Source organism: Caenorhabditis briggsae, assembly GCF_000004555.2.
Source record: "Caenorhabditis briggsae complete genome, chrX, whole genome shotgun sequence".
NCBI lineage: Eukaryota > Metazoa > Nematoda > Chromadorea > Rhabditida > Rhabditidae > Caenorhabditis > Caenorhabditis briggsae.
In genome coordinates, this window is record NC_013491.2 from 1,562,816 (window position 1) to 1,577,169 (window position 14,354).

A 14,354-nucleotide genomic window follows, 5' to 3' on the forward strand; every position below is an offset into this window, starting at 1 on the left:
GAGAAAAAAAGAAACGTTTCCATTGTAAAAAGTAAAATAAAGGAAACTGAAGGTTGTCTGGGGATGTCTAGGAAAAGAAGGAAGAGTGAATCAGCATATTTTTTGTACTCCTTTGTACCCCCCAACTTATTTGAGCAAACCCCACGAGCTTTTTCCATCAAATTAGCTGTGTAAATAGAACATGTGGATTCTGAAAACAGTTGGAAAACTCGCGGCGAACTCTTGTAATTGTTCTATTTGTTTCAATGAAGCTGGTAATTTTAGCAGGAATTCTACGTAGAGGCATTCAATGCTTCTCGTGAAATCTATTACATATTCAGTGGGGCTAGATGTGAATTGTTGAATTTTGAAAAAGTAAAAATTTGTTTCATAGCTGACAAGAGACTAAGGGCTAATCAGAAAGAAGTGACTTGTACTTTCGTGTTGATAATCTTTTTCCTCGAAACTCGAAAGATTTTGTCTTTGCACGATTTTGAGATTTAATCCAGCTTGCAAAAAACTTGTGAAACCAAAAATTACAAGTCTGAAATCCAAAATAAAAAGCAAAAAAACCTCGAAAATCGAGCCCTCACGTATTGTTGGGAGGTAGCTACTGTGAGGAGTGTCAGACTCTCCGACTTTTTGTTGAAATAATCGGATCAGAACGGCGAATATCATTGGGGCGGAGTGGCACGTGCCTTCCTCACTTCTCAACAAAATGAAACAGTAAGTGTGCAATATTGTTTCGAGAAGTGATTTCTCCAAAACATATACAAACCGCGAGTTGGAAGGTGTGGTGTTTTTAGAGAAGTAGTGGTGGCGGTTAAGCTAATAACACCCTATGGACGATTGGGGAATTTTCATGTGACATAGAGACTAAAGTGTTCTCGAAAAACAAGAATAATCTGATTATGAAGTATGAAAAGATTTAGAGCGCAGGGGAGAAGGAGAAGAAGTGCTCGAGAGGATAGGAAGAAAAATAGGCCGCTGAACAAAAACTCGAGTTACAAAGACTCATATTTCTGGGGCGTAGTTTCGTGAGGTTCGATGGTTGAAAGAAAGAGAAAACTTGAAACAATGTTTATTCCTTGCTACTACTCGTGGCTCACTCTTTGGTGCCTCAATTTTCCTTTCTTTTTTTTAGTTGGAACTGAATTCGATGATCAAGAATTAGAAATTAAGGCTTGTTCGGTGCGTGAGAGTCAGAAAAGCTGAATTTTCTCTGACTAGACTAATTTTTTGAACTAGAAATTATCAATTTCAAGGTTCTTGATTTAGAATGAGCTGCAAAGAAATATCACTCAGAAAATTTCGAATTTCGTTATAGCTTTAATTCTAGTGATAAAAACAAATGAAGTAGTGTTTTTCTCCTTTTTTGTCTTTCTATGTCATTCCGTTTTTCCAAGAGACCTTCAACTACCATTAAAGTTGTAGGTTAGAATTCTAAATCACTCTCCAAAAACCTTGTTTATTCGTATAAATTAACATCGATGCGCGCCGTAGGCGCACCAGCTATTGAAGTATCAAATGCGCGTCGAGCAGACTGGCTAGATTAAAATATCAAAAAATTTATGATCTCTTCTCCAGTTCTAGTTCTTTTTTTTCCAAATTTTGGGATTTCGAGTAAAGCTAAAAAAAAACTCAATTTTTCATTTTTATATTCTCCCTTGTCGCCACTTCCACTTCCCTGAAAATAGATTTTTCTCTTTTCTGTGCATTTTTTTTTATTCCCACAACTTCAATTCCATTCCCACTTCGACCGTATTCTGTTCCCCTGTCATTTCTCTTCTTCTTTTTTCCGATCGCCAACTTGGAAAGAAAACCGATTATATTTTGAAAAAATCTGCATAAAAACATGTTTTCCTATTTCCCTCCCTCTTTCGCACGATCAATTCAAGGTTGGAATTGGCGTCATTTTTCCTCATATTTCTTAGAAGGTCAGATGAGAAGAATTGGTCAGTTGGTTTTTGAAGTTTGAACTATTCGATTTTTGTTTTGAAATTTGAATTCGATTTCGAACAGTTGTGTTATTGGTTTTTGCGCCTATCTAATCAACAACCCTAAAACCACATTACCCCTAAATCACTATCTTATCAAAAAGTAAAACCCTTTTCTGTAAATTTTGATCCCATTACTCTCCCACTGCCATTTTTGCCCTTTCTTTTCTTTTTGTTTTGCAAATCACGTTGTTTTCACCCTCCATCCATCAAAAAATAAAATTCAAAATGGTCACGTCCGAGGGAAGAAGAAAACTCTTTCAAGCAAACAATTTTTTGCGCCGCTCTCTTTTCTTTCTGCCTACTTCTTTGAATCTCTATCCCATGGAATGTGTTGTCTTTGAAAATAGTGTTTGCAATTTAGAGAGATCCCGACAAAAAAGAGTTGTTGAGAGAAAAAAAAAGAGGCAGTCCGTCTTTGAAAACCCCCCTGAAAAAATATACAAACAGCACTTGTTTTCAGTGAGTTCAATTCTGAAAAAGTTACGCTCATTTTTTTTTCTCGTGTAAGTTTTTCTGTCCATTTCAATCGTAAACTTCTATTCCTGTCTTCATACTCTTATCAGCATTTCTATAATCGCCTCTTAACTGCTCCAGAAATCAATAATTGTTCTTTTTTTTCCTTTCAAATTGAAGTACAAAAAACCAAATCTAAATCACCTCACCTCAACCCACACAAACGGAGAGGATGACCTCCTTTTTTTGGCAGCCGTAGTCTTTTTTCGATTTTGATCTCACCACTATATAAACGCAACTCATTTATACCGTCCGTCCTCCGTTATTGTCGACACTCGCATACTCCGTTTTCTCGCTTTCTTGTACGTTTGACCGTTAGTTTCATGACCATCACTATTTTCAGAACCTCCATCTCAACAACAATGTCTTTCTTCGACGGAATCCCAGTCGCACCACCAATAGAGGTGTTCCACAAGAACAAGCTCTACCTGGAAGAGACTGCTCCCGTCAAGGTCAACCTCACCATTGGAGCCTATCGTACCGAGGAGGGACTTCCATGGGTGCTTCCAGTTGTTCACGACACTGAAGTCGAGATTGCCAATGATACTACTCTCAACCACGAGTATTTGCCAGTTTTGGGACACGAGGGATTCCGTAAAGCTGCTACCGAGTTGGTTCTCGGAGAGGATTCGCCAGCTATCAAGGAGGGACGCTCTTTCGGTGTTCAATGCTTGTCCGGAACTGGAGCTCTTCGTGCTGGAGCTGAGTTCTTGGCTCATGTTTGCAACATGAAGACTGTTTATGTCAGTAACCCGACTTGGTGAGTGTTTTTGAGAGAAATCGGATAAAATAGCTGAGCTGGAATAAGTCATTGTTCACGAAACGTATTTCAAATTATTATCGCACGCAGTAGGTACGTTTCAAGATGAATGGATAATGTTTCGCTGTAACGCTCGTCACGGAAAGATTAAAAAACGCAACGTAGCGTGGAATCCATTTTTATCGAAACAGTTCAGGAAATTTTGAAATCTATTTTCGGGGAAAAAATTGTCGATTTTCATTTAGAGTACTTTCTCTCATTGATTCGTGAATGAAACTCATCAACTTTTGACAGAGAAGTTTAGAGAAACAATAAAATATAATATAGGAACAACAAGATACAACCGCAGCGCGACACGCAGCGCGCTTGGCAGCATGAAGAACTGACGAGAGGAACAAGATAGCGCTATGAAATGAGAAAATAATAATATTTTACTGAAACCACCTTTTGGAACTCAGCAAGGGACTTAATATTAATTATGAAACAAAAAAATAGCCAAAGATTTCAGGGGAAACCACAAGCTCGTCTTCAAAAAAGCCGGATTTTCCGAGGTCCGCGACTACACCTTCTGGGACTACGACAACAAACGTGTCCACATCGAGAAGCTCCTCTCCGATCTTGAGAATGCTCCAGAAAAGTCAGTCATCATTCTCCACGGATGCGCTCACAACCCAACCGGAATGGACCCAACTCAAGATCAGTGGAAGTTGATTGCCGAGGTCATCAAGAGAAAGAACCTCTTTACATTCTTCGATATCGCCTACCAAGGATTCGCTTCTGGAGACCCGGCCGCTGATGCTTGGGCCATCCGCTATTTTGTTGAGCAAGGAATGGAAATGGTTGTTTCTCAGTCTTTCGCCAAGAACTTTGGACTCTACAGTGAGTTTTTTTTCTAAAATCTCTTTCAAAATGCATTTATTGTTTCACAGACGAACGTGTTGGAAACCTCACAGTTGTTGTCAACAACCCAGCCGTCATTGCTGGATTCCAGTCGCAAATGTCCTTGGTCATCCGTGCTAACTGGTCCAACCCACCAGCCCACGGAGCCCGTATTGTCCACAAGGTGCTCACAACCCCAGCTCGCCGTGAGCATTGGCATCAGGCCATCCAGACCATGTCTTCTCGTATCAAGGAGATGAGAGCCGCGTTGTTGGGACATTTGAAGCAACTCTCGACACCAGGAACTTGGGACCACATCACTCAACAAATTGGAATGTTCAGCTACACCGGATTGACTTGTGAGTTTATTGAATTTTCTCTTCTCGATCCCAATAATCGTAATTTTCCAGCTGCCCAAGTCGACCATCTCATCGCCCACCACAAAGTCTTCTTGCTCAGCGACGGACGCATCAACATCTGCGGACTTAACACCAAAAACGTTGAGTACGTCGCCAAGGCCATCGACGAGACTGTTCGCGCTGTCAAGAGCAACATCTAATTTTTCAAATAATTCGCCTTGTTTCTTATGATGATCATTAAGTGTAGATTAAGTGTGTGCACTCAGATTCGCTTCTCCTCTTCTCTATTTATTTAAAGTCACGATTTCTATGAAAAATGAACTTGGAAATGATAATTAAAGTTTATATACCGCGTTCTTTGTCTAGGGAGTGGACTCTTTGTCTTGTTATCAATTTAGAATTGGCAAGGGGTAGTTTTGGAAGGTTGTTTGATATAATGATTTTGGCAGGAGACTGCGATACTACCAGTTTTAGGATTTGAAGACTCCAGGAAGACTTCGATTCAAATAATAATCTCGATGACATGGCTGGCTCCTAAATTCCGTTAAAAAATATTATCGTCAATCGGAAAAGCGAAAATTGATTATCCGTGTTCAAAACTATTAATCTACACCAAGGGAATCCGTATCGCAGATTTGTTGGATTCATGTAATCATATAAATTCAATCAGATATTTGTTCGCTACACCGATTTTTGACAGTCATGACACGACTTTTAACACACTTAGTCTTATTGAACTTTCACGTCACTTTCCGAGCATACTAAACTTATTGTTGTTGGAATTCGGGTGTCATTCGATTTGGTTTTTTTCAAGCGCCCTTATCATATTATCATAATCAATTGATTACGGACGTAGTTCCATCTTTCAGAAAAATGTCACGCTTCCAAAAATGGAGCAGTGATAGAGGATTAAACTGTCTGGAGCAGGGAAAGGCCGAAGGGCACATTCTTGTTTTGAGAGCAAGGTGAAGAATTTTTATGAGGTACCGCGTTACGCCCGTAGTGGCAACAATGGATCAAGCTGAAAATAGCCAAACGATGGCATATTGGAAATCGGCACGATATCCACGCACCCTGCCAACAGTAATCATTGTTTCCCGCTACAGTGCATACCGTAACACTAAAGAAATTCAAAATATTTAATGTTCTCCCTATTTAAAGGGATACAGTAGTATGCTGGGAGACAGAAGAACTATTCAGGAAGAACTTGTAAAAAAAGTTAATCGTTATGAAACTGAAGCTCAATATTTGATTAGTATGTTTTATTTCCAATTAACTACAATGATCGCAAAAAATCACCAAGTTTCATGTGCTCCTTTCCCAATAAGTTTTGCACAATGGGTTTGTATTCCGAACATATCAGAGAGGCGGAATTGCCATCTCCTGTGTCGATGAAGTGATTTATCGGCCAATGATCAGCATATTTTCAAACGTAGCCCAGCGAACAATCGACTTCTGAACTTGGTTATATAAAAGGGCGCCCTTATCAAATTATTTTCCTGTTTTGCACTCTAAAAAACTCAAATTCTCTGACTTTACAAAATGACTCGAGACGAAATTCTTCACAGTTCCCCATCAGTTTTCGCTACTTGTATTACTCCGAACATTGTCAAAAAGGATGTTATACTCTCGATCTTACCAGAAAGTCATATTGCAACCAGAATGGAGAGCCTGAGATCTTCCCAGTTGTCCAACGACTCGAATTCGAATATGCCAAAGGCCACTGCCCAAATTATCTTCCAATTTTGGGACCCGAAGGATTCAGGAGAGCAGCAACTGAGCTCGCTCTTGGAAGTGAATCACCGGCTATTCTGGAGAACCGAGCAATTGGAATTCAATCTTTGTCTGGAACCGGAGCGCTTCGATCTGGTTCAAATTCTTCAAATAGCAACTGTTTATTTGCCCAATCCGTCATGGTAAATTGAATATTTTTTTCTATGTGTTTTGAGTAAATTTATTTTCAGGGACGTTCATTATGATATATTTCGCTATGCAGGATTCACAAATGTGAGAACATATCATTACTGTGATGTCGAGAGGAAAGCATTGGATATTGAAAATATGCTCCAGGATCTACAAGAAGCTTCGGAAAAATCAGTTTTTCTACTCCACGCTTCAGCTCATGCTCCTTCAGGTATAAACCCATCTATGGAACAATGGAAAGTTATTGCAAAGGTCGTCAACCAACGAAAGTTGTTCCCCTTCTTTTATCTAGATCAACAAGGATTGGCTTCTGGGGACTTGGAGAAGGACAGCTGGCCAATTAGATACTTTGTTGACCAAGGCCTTGAACTCTTCGTTGCTCAGTCGTTCTCCAAGATCTTTGGTCTGTATTGTGAGTTGCACAAATGATCACTTCAATATGAATAGTATTCATTCTAGCTGAAACTGTTGGTAATCTTATCGTCGTTGTCAAGAAACCAATGGTGACAGAGAGCGTGAACTCTCAATTCACCCTCTTAAATGTGAGCCGTTTCTCGAACCCACCCGCATTCGGAGCAAGTCTGGTACATCAAGTGCTCACTTCTCCTTGTCTTCGCAAGGAGTGGTTGGAACAGTTGGAGACGATGAATAAGAGAATGCGTGAGAACAGATTGGCCTTTGTTTTGACGTTAACCCAAATGGGAACCCCCGGAACATGGTCATATATTGGCCGACAATCGGGGTTGTTCTGTTCCCTCGGCTTGACACGTAAGTTGATATGTACTTTTTCATAAAATACTTTCAATTCTCAGGTGATCAAATGAACTATCTTGCGAGAAATCACAACTTTCATCTCAACAAATATAGATGCTTCAATATTTCTTGTCTGAACAAGCACAATATGGAGTATTTCGTGAAAGCTTTGGATTCTACTGTAAGAAACACTATGTGAATCTGTATTAAAAGTTTTTTCATTTTTATTAATAGAATCATATTCAATAAAGGAATGTATCAATTGAAATACTGATTAAATAATGTTTTAAGAACATTTTAAGTGGGGGAAAATAAATGCAAAATTATTTGATTTCGAAAAAATATAGTTTGGAGTTTTCAACTTATGCACTCTCGGCATCGTCGACATCCTCCTCAGCAACGAATCCTCCCTTCTTGACAATGACGAGTGGATGTGGTCCAAGGCGCCAACCGTATCTTCCTCCCATCTGAAAAAAAGTTGAAGATTATTGAAAAACTTCAGTGATCCAGGTCTTTGCAGATATTTTTCCTCCAACTGATTCACGCTTAACATACTTTTTGATTTTTTGAAAATTCAAGTAACACGTCTTATTTGGAATTTAGGGAAATTCGAAACTGAGAGTATCTTACCAATTCAAATTTGGTAATATCGTCGTATTTGGTGATGCAGAAGAAATTGATCACGAAGAACGAGATCAAAAAGAGCACCACACAGAAAATGGCTCCCACGACCAGTGGTCCGGTGTAGTCGAGTGGATTGAAGTCTTGCTTTGGCATTGCTCACTAGAATAGGAAGTCTACCTGAAAAGATACACGTATAGACAAAGTTTTCAAAAATCGATTACTGTACGGCGGGAAAAACCAGACTCGTTTTTGAGTAGAGGTTGCTGAGGGTGAGTAGCGAGAAAGGACGAAACAAGACAGTAGAGGCGGTGACAACAACAACACAGAATGAAAAGTGAAAATCGGAAATTTTGGAAAATAAGAGATCACGGGAGACTGAGAGGTGGATGAGACGACACCGTGGGCAACTGTCCGATTCAATTTGACAACTGGTTAAGAGTAGCAGGTCACCATGGATAGGAAACAAGAAAAGGAATTTTTCCCATTTTTCGGATTCTTTCCAATATCTTCGGGACACAACCTTTTTGTTTGGATAGAGTGCGAGCAGGGTTGAAAAAAAAATAAAGCGTCATCCAAAACTAAATTGCAAATGAATCAAAGAATAAAAAAGAGGAAAAGGGCAAAAAATAAATATAGCTGAATTTGGTATTCTGAATTTTCGCGAGGGGCAGAGGAAGAGAAGGAGACAGAACAAAAGAAAAAGCGACCGGAAATTAGTTGTGTTTAGTGAAACACGGGTTGATTAATGATAATCAAGAGACAGAAATAGATCTTGATCTGTTATCGGTGATTCGTTTGTGGGAATCTATAGCCTAGCCGGTTTTGACCTTTTAAAATGATGAAAGTTGGGAAGCGAATAATATTTATTAGATCTTTTAAAATCTTCTAGTACATCTGCGATGTCTGGAATGGAGCTTCTCAAGCTTCCGAGTTTTTTTCAAAATAAGATTCCTTATTATTTTTCTTCCCCTTTACTCTCCTCTAGTTATTCAGGAATATGTAAAAGAAGGAAACCAATTTTACACTTTTTTTTTCTTATACTATGAATAATAAATTGGGTTTTGTACATGACTCATATGAATTGAGCTCACATAAGTGCAAGAGAAACATTAAACCATTAGGACAATGATTTGTTTGAAAGGTCGATTAATGGTTTACTGTAACATTGGCCCTTTAGACAATATTTGACATAATTTGCTTTATTGTGATAGACAATTGACTTGGTGTATAATTGGACCCTCATCCTGAAATAGCTGATTTCCAGGTTCCTATCAGTGACAAGTTGCGCGAAACTGAGAGAAACTTAATACCGAGAGAAATAAAAACTTGTGTCGTACTGTTTTTGAGGCAGTCATGGGGCGGGACGCATCTTTGAAAATGAAGCGAGATGGAAATGATCGCGCTGGGTGACCTTCAAACTTTTTTTTCTTCACTTCTAACCGATTTGGAGGTGGAGTATCGATACACCGATCGGTAGAGACATAAATGGTAACGGGGAAATTGAGAGGGAATGTTTTGTGTGTTCAAATAGATAAAAGAAAAATTCTGAAAATCAGGGAACAAATATTGGTATCATAGAACCTCGAAAATAATTAAAATCACAAAAGATATTGAAAATGAGATATTGCAAGTAGTGAAAACTTGACGCAGGTTGAGGAAGGAAGTGATCGGTCAATGAGAAATGAAACTTTGTGAAAGCGAAAGATGAATTGTTCTGATAATTGTAACCCATTGAAATTTAAGGTAAAAAATGAAATAGGAGAAAAATTCAGAAAAAAAGTGTGACTGAAAAAAGGAAGACTTCAAAATTATGTGTAATAATCAAAGTGATATCTGATGTAAGGACTCAAATTAGTTTGAAGGACCAAAATTATCTTTAAGGGCAGAAAACATCTTTCAAACCTGAAATCACATTTGAGGACCAATATTATCATTAAGAATCGAGATACCCGACGACCGCCAGAAATTTTTAAAGAAAATCTGAAAGATTAAATTTCTGGATTTTCATGCGTGATTTGAAAATTTTTTAAAACTAGAGAACAAGTATTCCAAATAGCAAAAACATTCTAAAAGTTTAAATCAAGTTTCACGAATTTTCAGTACTAAACTCTTTGCAAAAATCAATCAATGTGAACTGAAAATAATAAAAATGATGTTCCTCTTTTTAAAACATTAATTTCAATATTTCGAGAAAAAAATCATAATAATCTTTTAAAAATAGTTCGACATATAGAAATCATTTGTTTCAATCTCGCACTTTTTTCTATCCTTTACATGTTTTCCCTTTTGCCCTTCAACCACCACCACCCCTTCTCGCCAACTGTCTATCACTTTAATCTAACATATCTTCTTTCACCTATTTTTTTTTCTCTCGTTTTTCTTATTTGTGACGATTGGTGTGAAACCAATCTACATGTTGTTAATCATGAGTTATTTACAATTCTGGGTTTTTCAAATCCCTATGGAAACCAATTGGTTTTTTCTGGAAGTGTGACAGGTGGAAATGTAAAAATTAAAAAGTGTTAACAACACCAAAAACGGCAGTTAGTTCCAAGTAACTCTCACTCAACAATGTTGCTTCCGATTTTATGGTTTTCACTACTTTTATGGCTGTTTTGCGACAGTGAACGAGAATGCGTACAGTGCGATGGACGTGTAATCTCTCCAGACAAAACGTAAAGATGAATTCCCGAATAAAAACAAATGAATTGTGATTTTTGACAGATGTACGAATTGTACCGGCAATTATTGTTATATAATAAGATACAATCATGTTCACAATTCACTAAAAGCACAACAATCATTTTATCAGGTTAGTCACTGGCGGGGAAATTAACAAAAACATAATTTAAAACATTTACCGTATTTCCTCTAATAGAGGCCCATGGGCTTGTATTTTTCAACCTCCTTCTCATGGTGGGCTTGTAAAAAGTGCTGCAATTGGAGGGTTTTCGACTCTTAACTGAATTGGAATATTTATAAAACTACAAGAAATAACGGAAATTACCAGAAAATCTAGAAAAATACATGTATGCAATAACCGAGAAGCCGAACTGCTCAGCAAAGGATTGGGTTCCTATTAGTGATGGGCTTCAAATGGAGGTTAGCTTATATTAGAGGAAATACGGTATCTCTGTGCTCCTTTTATTTTCATCGCAGCCAGTTTTCTAATTATTTCAGGGATGTTTCACTTCTCCCACTGATATGCCTCTTGGATGCTCGAAAAACAGTAGAGGAAGTGCTTTCTGTATTTGCAAGTAAGCCATGTTAAACGAAATTGAGAATAATGGAAAATTCCAGCAACACGGATTACTGTAATGAGATTCAAAATGTGAACAACGAAAGAGAGTTGGCATACTTGACTTGTTTTAAGAAGGAAAACTCTCCCTGGGCAACTACAGAAGACTGTGTTCATCCATTCTGTTATAAGAAGTCTTCTAGTTACGATGATGAAGTGAGCCAGTAAAACTATGACTTGGAAGATCCTCAATAAACTTTTAGGTTGGCTACTGCACTTCACAGGAAAGAGAAATGGAGATGTATGATGTTGGGTAGGAAACAACTTTTAAATATCAAATAAAACTATTGGAATCTTCCAGATTTGTTCAAACTGAAATGTTTCTGCCATTAGGTTCATGCTATGCAATAGCAGATGACTCTCGTTCTGATAAAACGCAGCATTGTGTTTATAAAACAGTGAGAAGATATTCTATCGTCCTGTCGGAACATATCAGTTTCAGAACAAAACAACTCCATTCAAGCAGAAAGTGCCGGGTAGCGTTAAGTGTTTCGCGCCAGCTGATTCGAAAGAGAGAATGAAAGTAAGGCAATAGGGTTAGAGTGAAGCAATCCCTCTAAGGTAAACCCCAAGAAAACAGCAACATTTAGAATTCTACATGCGTCGGTCAATTCTGCTTCTCCGCGAATTCTGCTTATGGATGCATATCGCAATTCAATAGGGAGGGACCAGTGTTGAAGGTGAGCCAAAGAACAATAGCACCAAAAACAAACCTTCGTAGGAAGCAAATCGTGTTTTATGTGACTAGCAATTACAGAAAATATGATCTTATGTTAGTTCGTTTTTTCTGTTTTCTTGCTTTCGCAAAGATGACACATGTGTTTTTTCTTTCTCATAGAAATTTAAAATTCAATAATTTCATTGGAATGTGTTTTCTCTTTTTTTTTAACATGTCCAAGTAGTATCAAAATCAGGAAGTTTCGAACAATTGGAACTTGGGAATTTTCAGAATTTTACTATGTAAAATCAGGCAAGTGGTGTCTAGAAATTGTACAATATGTTGGTTCCAGAATTATAGAATCTGAAAGTTGGAAAAAAACCCCTAGTATCTTGAAATTTCAAGTGTCCAAAAAATCAATTTAGATCAGTAGAGTGTATTTCTTCTCAAAAATATATGTATCCTATTTGTTATCCAGTTCTTATCGGAAAGTTCTTTTCGATTTTTTCCTTCGATTTTACTTTAGTGAGCAAGAAGGCATGGTAGAATTCTCCGCTTTTTTGGCTCAAAATTTCCAATGGACGGCTAGAAGACGTTTTTCTTCTATGAACAAGCAACAGTCATTTTTAGCCAATCTGATTGTGAGAGACCGACACAAATCATGCCAATTTGACGTCAACCAGAACTTTTTCGTAGTTTGGTGAAAGTTTTCCAAAATCCCACAACTGAAAAATGCAGAAAATGAGAAAAGTGTTTCTAGAGAACATCTTTCGTTATCAGCTTTTTAAAATTTTTTTTATTTACTGTAAGCACAGAGTCTTTGTGTACATAGTTTGGTAATTATGGTATATTCAAAAATTGTAGGCTAGTCAATTCATTATATGGAGCACTGTACATGATTCATATCTAACAAAAGAAGTGAAACAATCCCTTAATGTTCTTCATGTTTCAGGTCGGCTTACACCGTCTTACGCCGTTTTTAACACCATTCCAAATATGCGATAGCGATTTTTGCAACAATCAAACGGTACGTGGTGTCTCTTATCTATTCTTTCACACCTTTTGCACAATACGGGTCGAAGAACATTGCCCTCCAAATTTTTTTATAATTTCAGATTCCTGATGACGAAGAAAACAGGTATAAGTACCCAACCAGGTATGTTTGGAGCTCCGGAAGACGTCAGAGTTTCATTGGGATCCTCGTGATATATCTCACGAGCTTCTTCATTGGGCTTCATGCTTGAGAAGTGCAACGTCTTGTACTTTGTGTCCTTAGATGGTCAGGAATCTTTTTACCCGCTCCAGACACAAAGATCACTTTTCCTTGCTTCACCCCTTCTTTCTAATTTTTCCTAATAAAACTTGGATCTCCGCTTTTTCAATAAACCCGTTATTTGATTCTTCTTTAGTTAGCATCCTACACATTTTTGGTGCAGACACAATGATAAATAAAAACTGATAAAATGATGTGTCCTTATAATTCATTCCCTAAGCCAGCTTCCGAGGCTTATTCGGCAACATTTCAGTGTTATCTATGTTTTACGAAGGCGGAGCACAAACACAATATCACAAATAGCAGCTCGTCCACCATTTTCAATTCTCTCTTCTCTGTCTTTTTCATTTCCAGCTTTTTCCCACTAAACGAGACACGTTGTATATGAAAATGAGAATCGAACATTGGGACGTGAAGCAGACATGACACATGGAGGGCTTTTTGGAGTGTGCGGCACAGACAGAGAGATTGCATCACATTTGGGAGAGTATGAGCAACACAAAGGCCTTCAGTCGGACGAAATGACCTCCTCGTTGCTTCTTCTTTCCCTCCTTTTCCCTTTTTTTCTTCTACGCACTCTTCTGCATACATTAAATTTCAAATTGGGCCAAAAATTGTTTCTTCTTTTTTCGAATTTTCATTTCTTTTTGCTTATTTTGTTTTCTCTACAAGTACTTAGAAAAGTCGGAGATTTCGTGTTGTTGATTAGCTCGGCTCTTTGAGCTGCTTTTCCCATTAGCTTCCTTCCTTTTTTCTCTTTGTTTTTGTGTATTCCGTAAGCATTTTTTTTGCTCTTTTGACAAGATTTGAAAGATAGATAAGAAAACCAATTTTTAAGTAAGAAACCGAAAACAGAAAAAATTGTGTGTTAGTTTCTGAATGTTTTGGAGTTTTTGAAAAGGTCTTTGTATTTTTTGTATAGTCGTTTTAGGTATATAAAATTTAATTCCATATTTGAAAAACTTGCGTTGCTAGATTCCTGGAGTTCTAGAAATCAAAATATAAAAATTCCTAATAGCTGAATACTTTAAAGCCAACATTGTGGATTCTCGAGATTCATACTCCTAGAACTCCAAATTTTAGGATTCTCGGGGGGTTTCAGATGATCAAAAACGGAAAACTTGACAACTGGAAACCATAAAAATGTTAAAGTTTCAAGATATTGAACTATTTCGTCTTTTCGATTTTAATTCACCATAAGCACTCTAATATGATGCCCTCAAACCGTCCACTTCAAGAAGATGTATCTCATTTCCTCTGAGAGATATCAAAAAGTTGTCAATTGACAAAATGTTTATCATAATATCAAAAATACTTTGTCAGTAGACCACTTTT

At 37.6% G+C, this 14,354-nt stretch overlaps 5 protein-coding genes across 5 annotated transcripts; 3 read left to right on the plus strand and 2 right to left on the minus strand.

The window, feature by feature from the left end:
* Positions 1 to 162: 162 nt before the first annotated feature.
* CBG27428 lies at positions 163 to 183 on the minus strand (the record flags this gene model as incomplete). Its single annotated transcript, XM_045238824.1, has 1 exon — positions 163 to 183. One exon carries the CDS (start codon positions 181 to 183, stop codon positions 163 to 165), a length of 21 nt encoding a protein of 6 aa, XP_045099795.1.
* Positions 184 to 2,854: 2,671 nt separating this feature from the next.
* Cbr-got-1.2 lies at positions 2,855 to 4,690 on the plus strand (the record flags this gene model as incomplete). The annotated part of the gene is made up of 4 exons (XM_002643506.1): positions 2,855 to 3,252; positions 3,761 to 4,131; positions 4,182 to 4,490; positions 4,542 to 4,690. 4 exons carry the CDS (start codon positions 2,855 to 2,857, stop codon positions 4,688 to 4,690), a joined length of 1,227 nt encoding a protein of 408 aa, XP_002643552.1.
* Positions 4,691 to 6,032: 1,342 nt separating this feature from the next.
* On the plus strand, positions 6,033 to 7,365 carry Cbr-got-1.3 (the record flags this gene model as incomplete). Its single annotated transcript, XM_002643505.1, has 4 exons — positions 6,033 to 6,406; positions 6,455 to 6,825; positions 6,873 to 7,181; positions 7,226 to 7,365. The coding sequence occupies 4 exons, from the start codon at positions 6,033 to 6,035 to the stop codon at positions 7,363 to 7,365; spliced, it is 1,194 nt and encodes a 397-aa protein (XP_002643551.1).
* A 163-nt stretch (positions 7,366 to 7,528) lies between these two features.
* On the minus strand, positions 7,529 to 7,943 carry CBG16246 (the record flags this gene model as incomplete). The annotated part of the gene is made up of 2 exons (XM_002643504.2): positions 7,529 to 7,633; positions 7,797 to 7,943. 2 exons carry the CDS (start codon positions 7,941 to 7,943, stop codon positions 7,529 to 7,531), a joined length of 252 nt encoding a protein of 83 aa, XP_002643550.2.
* Positions 7,944 to 10,423: 2,480 nt separating this feature from the next.
* Positions 10,424 to 12,990, plus strand: CBG16245 (the record flags this gene model as incomplete). The annotated part of the gene is made up of 9 exons (XM_045238825.1): positions 10,424 to 10,465; positions 10,971 to 11,047; positions 11,091 to 11,244; positions 11,292 to 11,341; positions 11,390 to 11,486; positions 11,531 to 11,611; positions 11,679 to 11,768; positions 12,699 to 12,773; positions 12,862 to 12,990. The coding sequence occupies 9 exons, from the start codon at positions 10,424 to 10,426 to the stop codon at positions 12,988 to 12,990; spliced, it is 795 nt and encodes a 264-aa protein (XP_045095888.1).
* Positions 12,991 to 14,354: the final 1,364 nt, after the last annotated feature.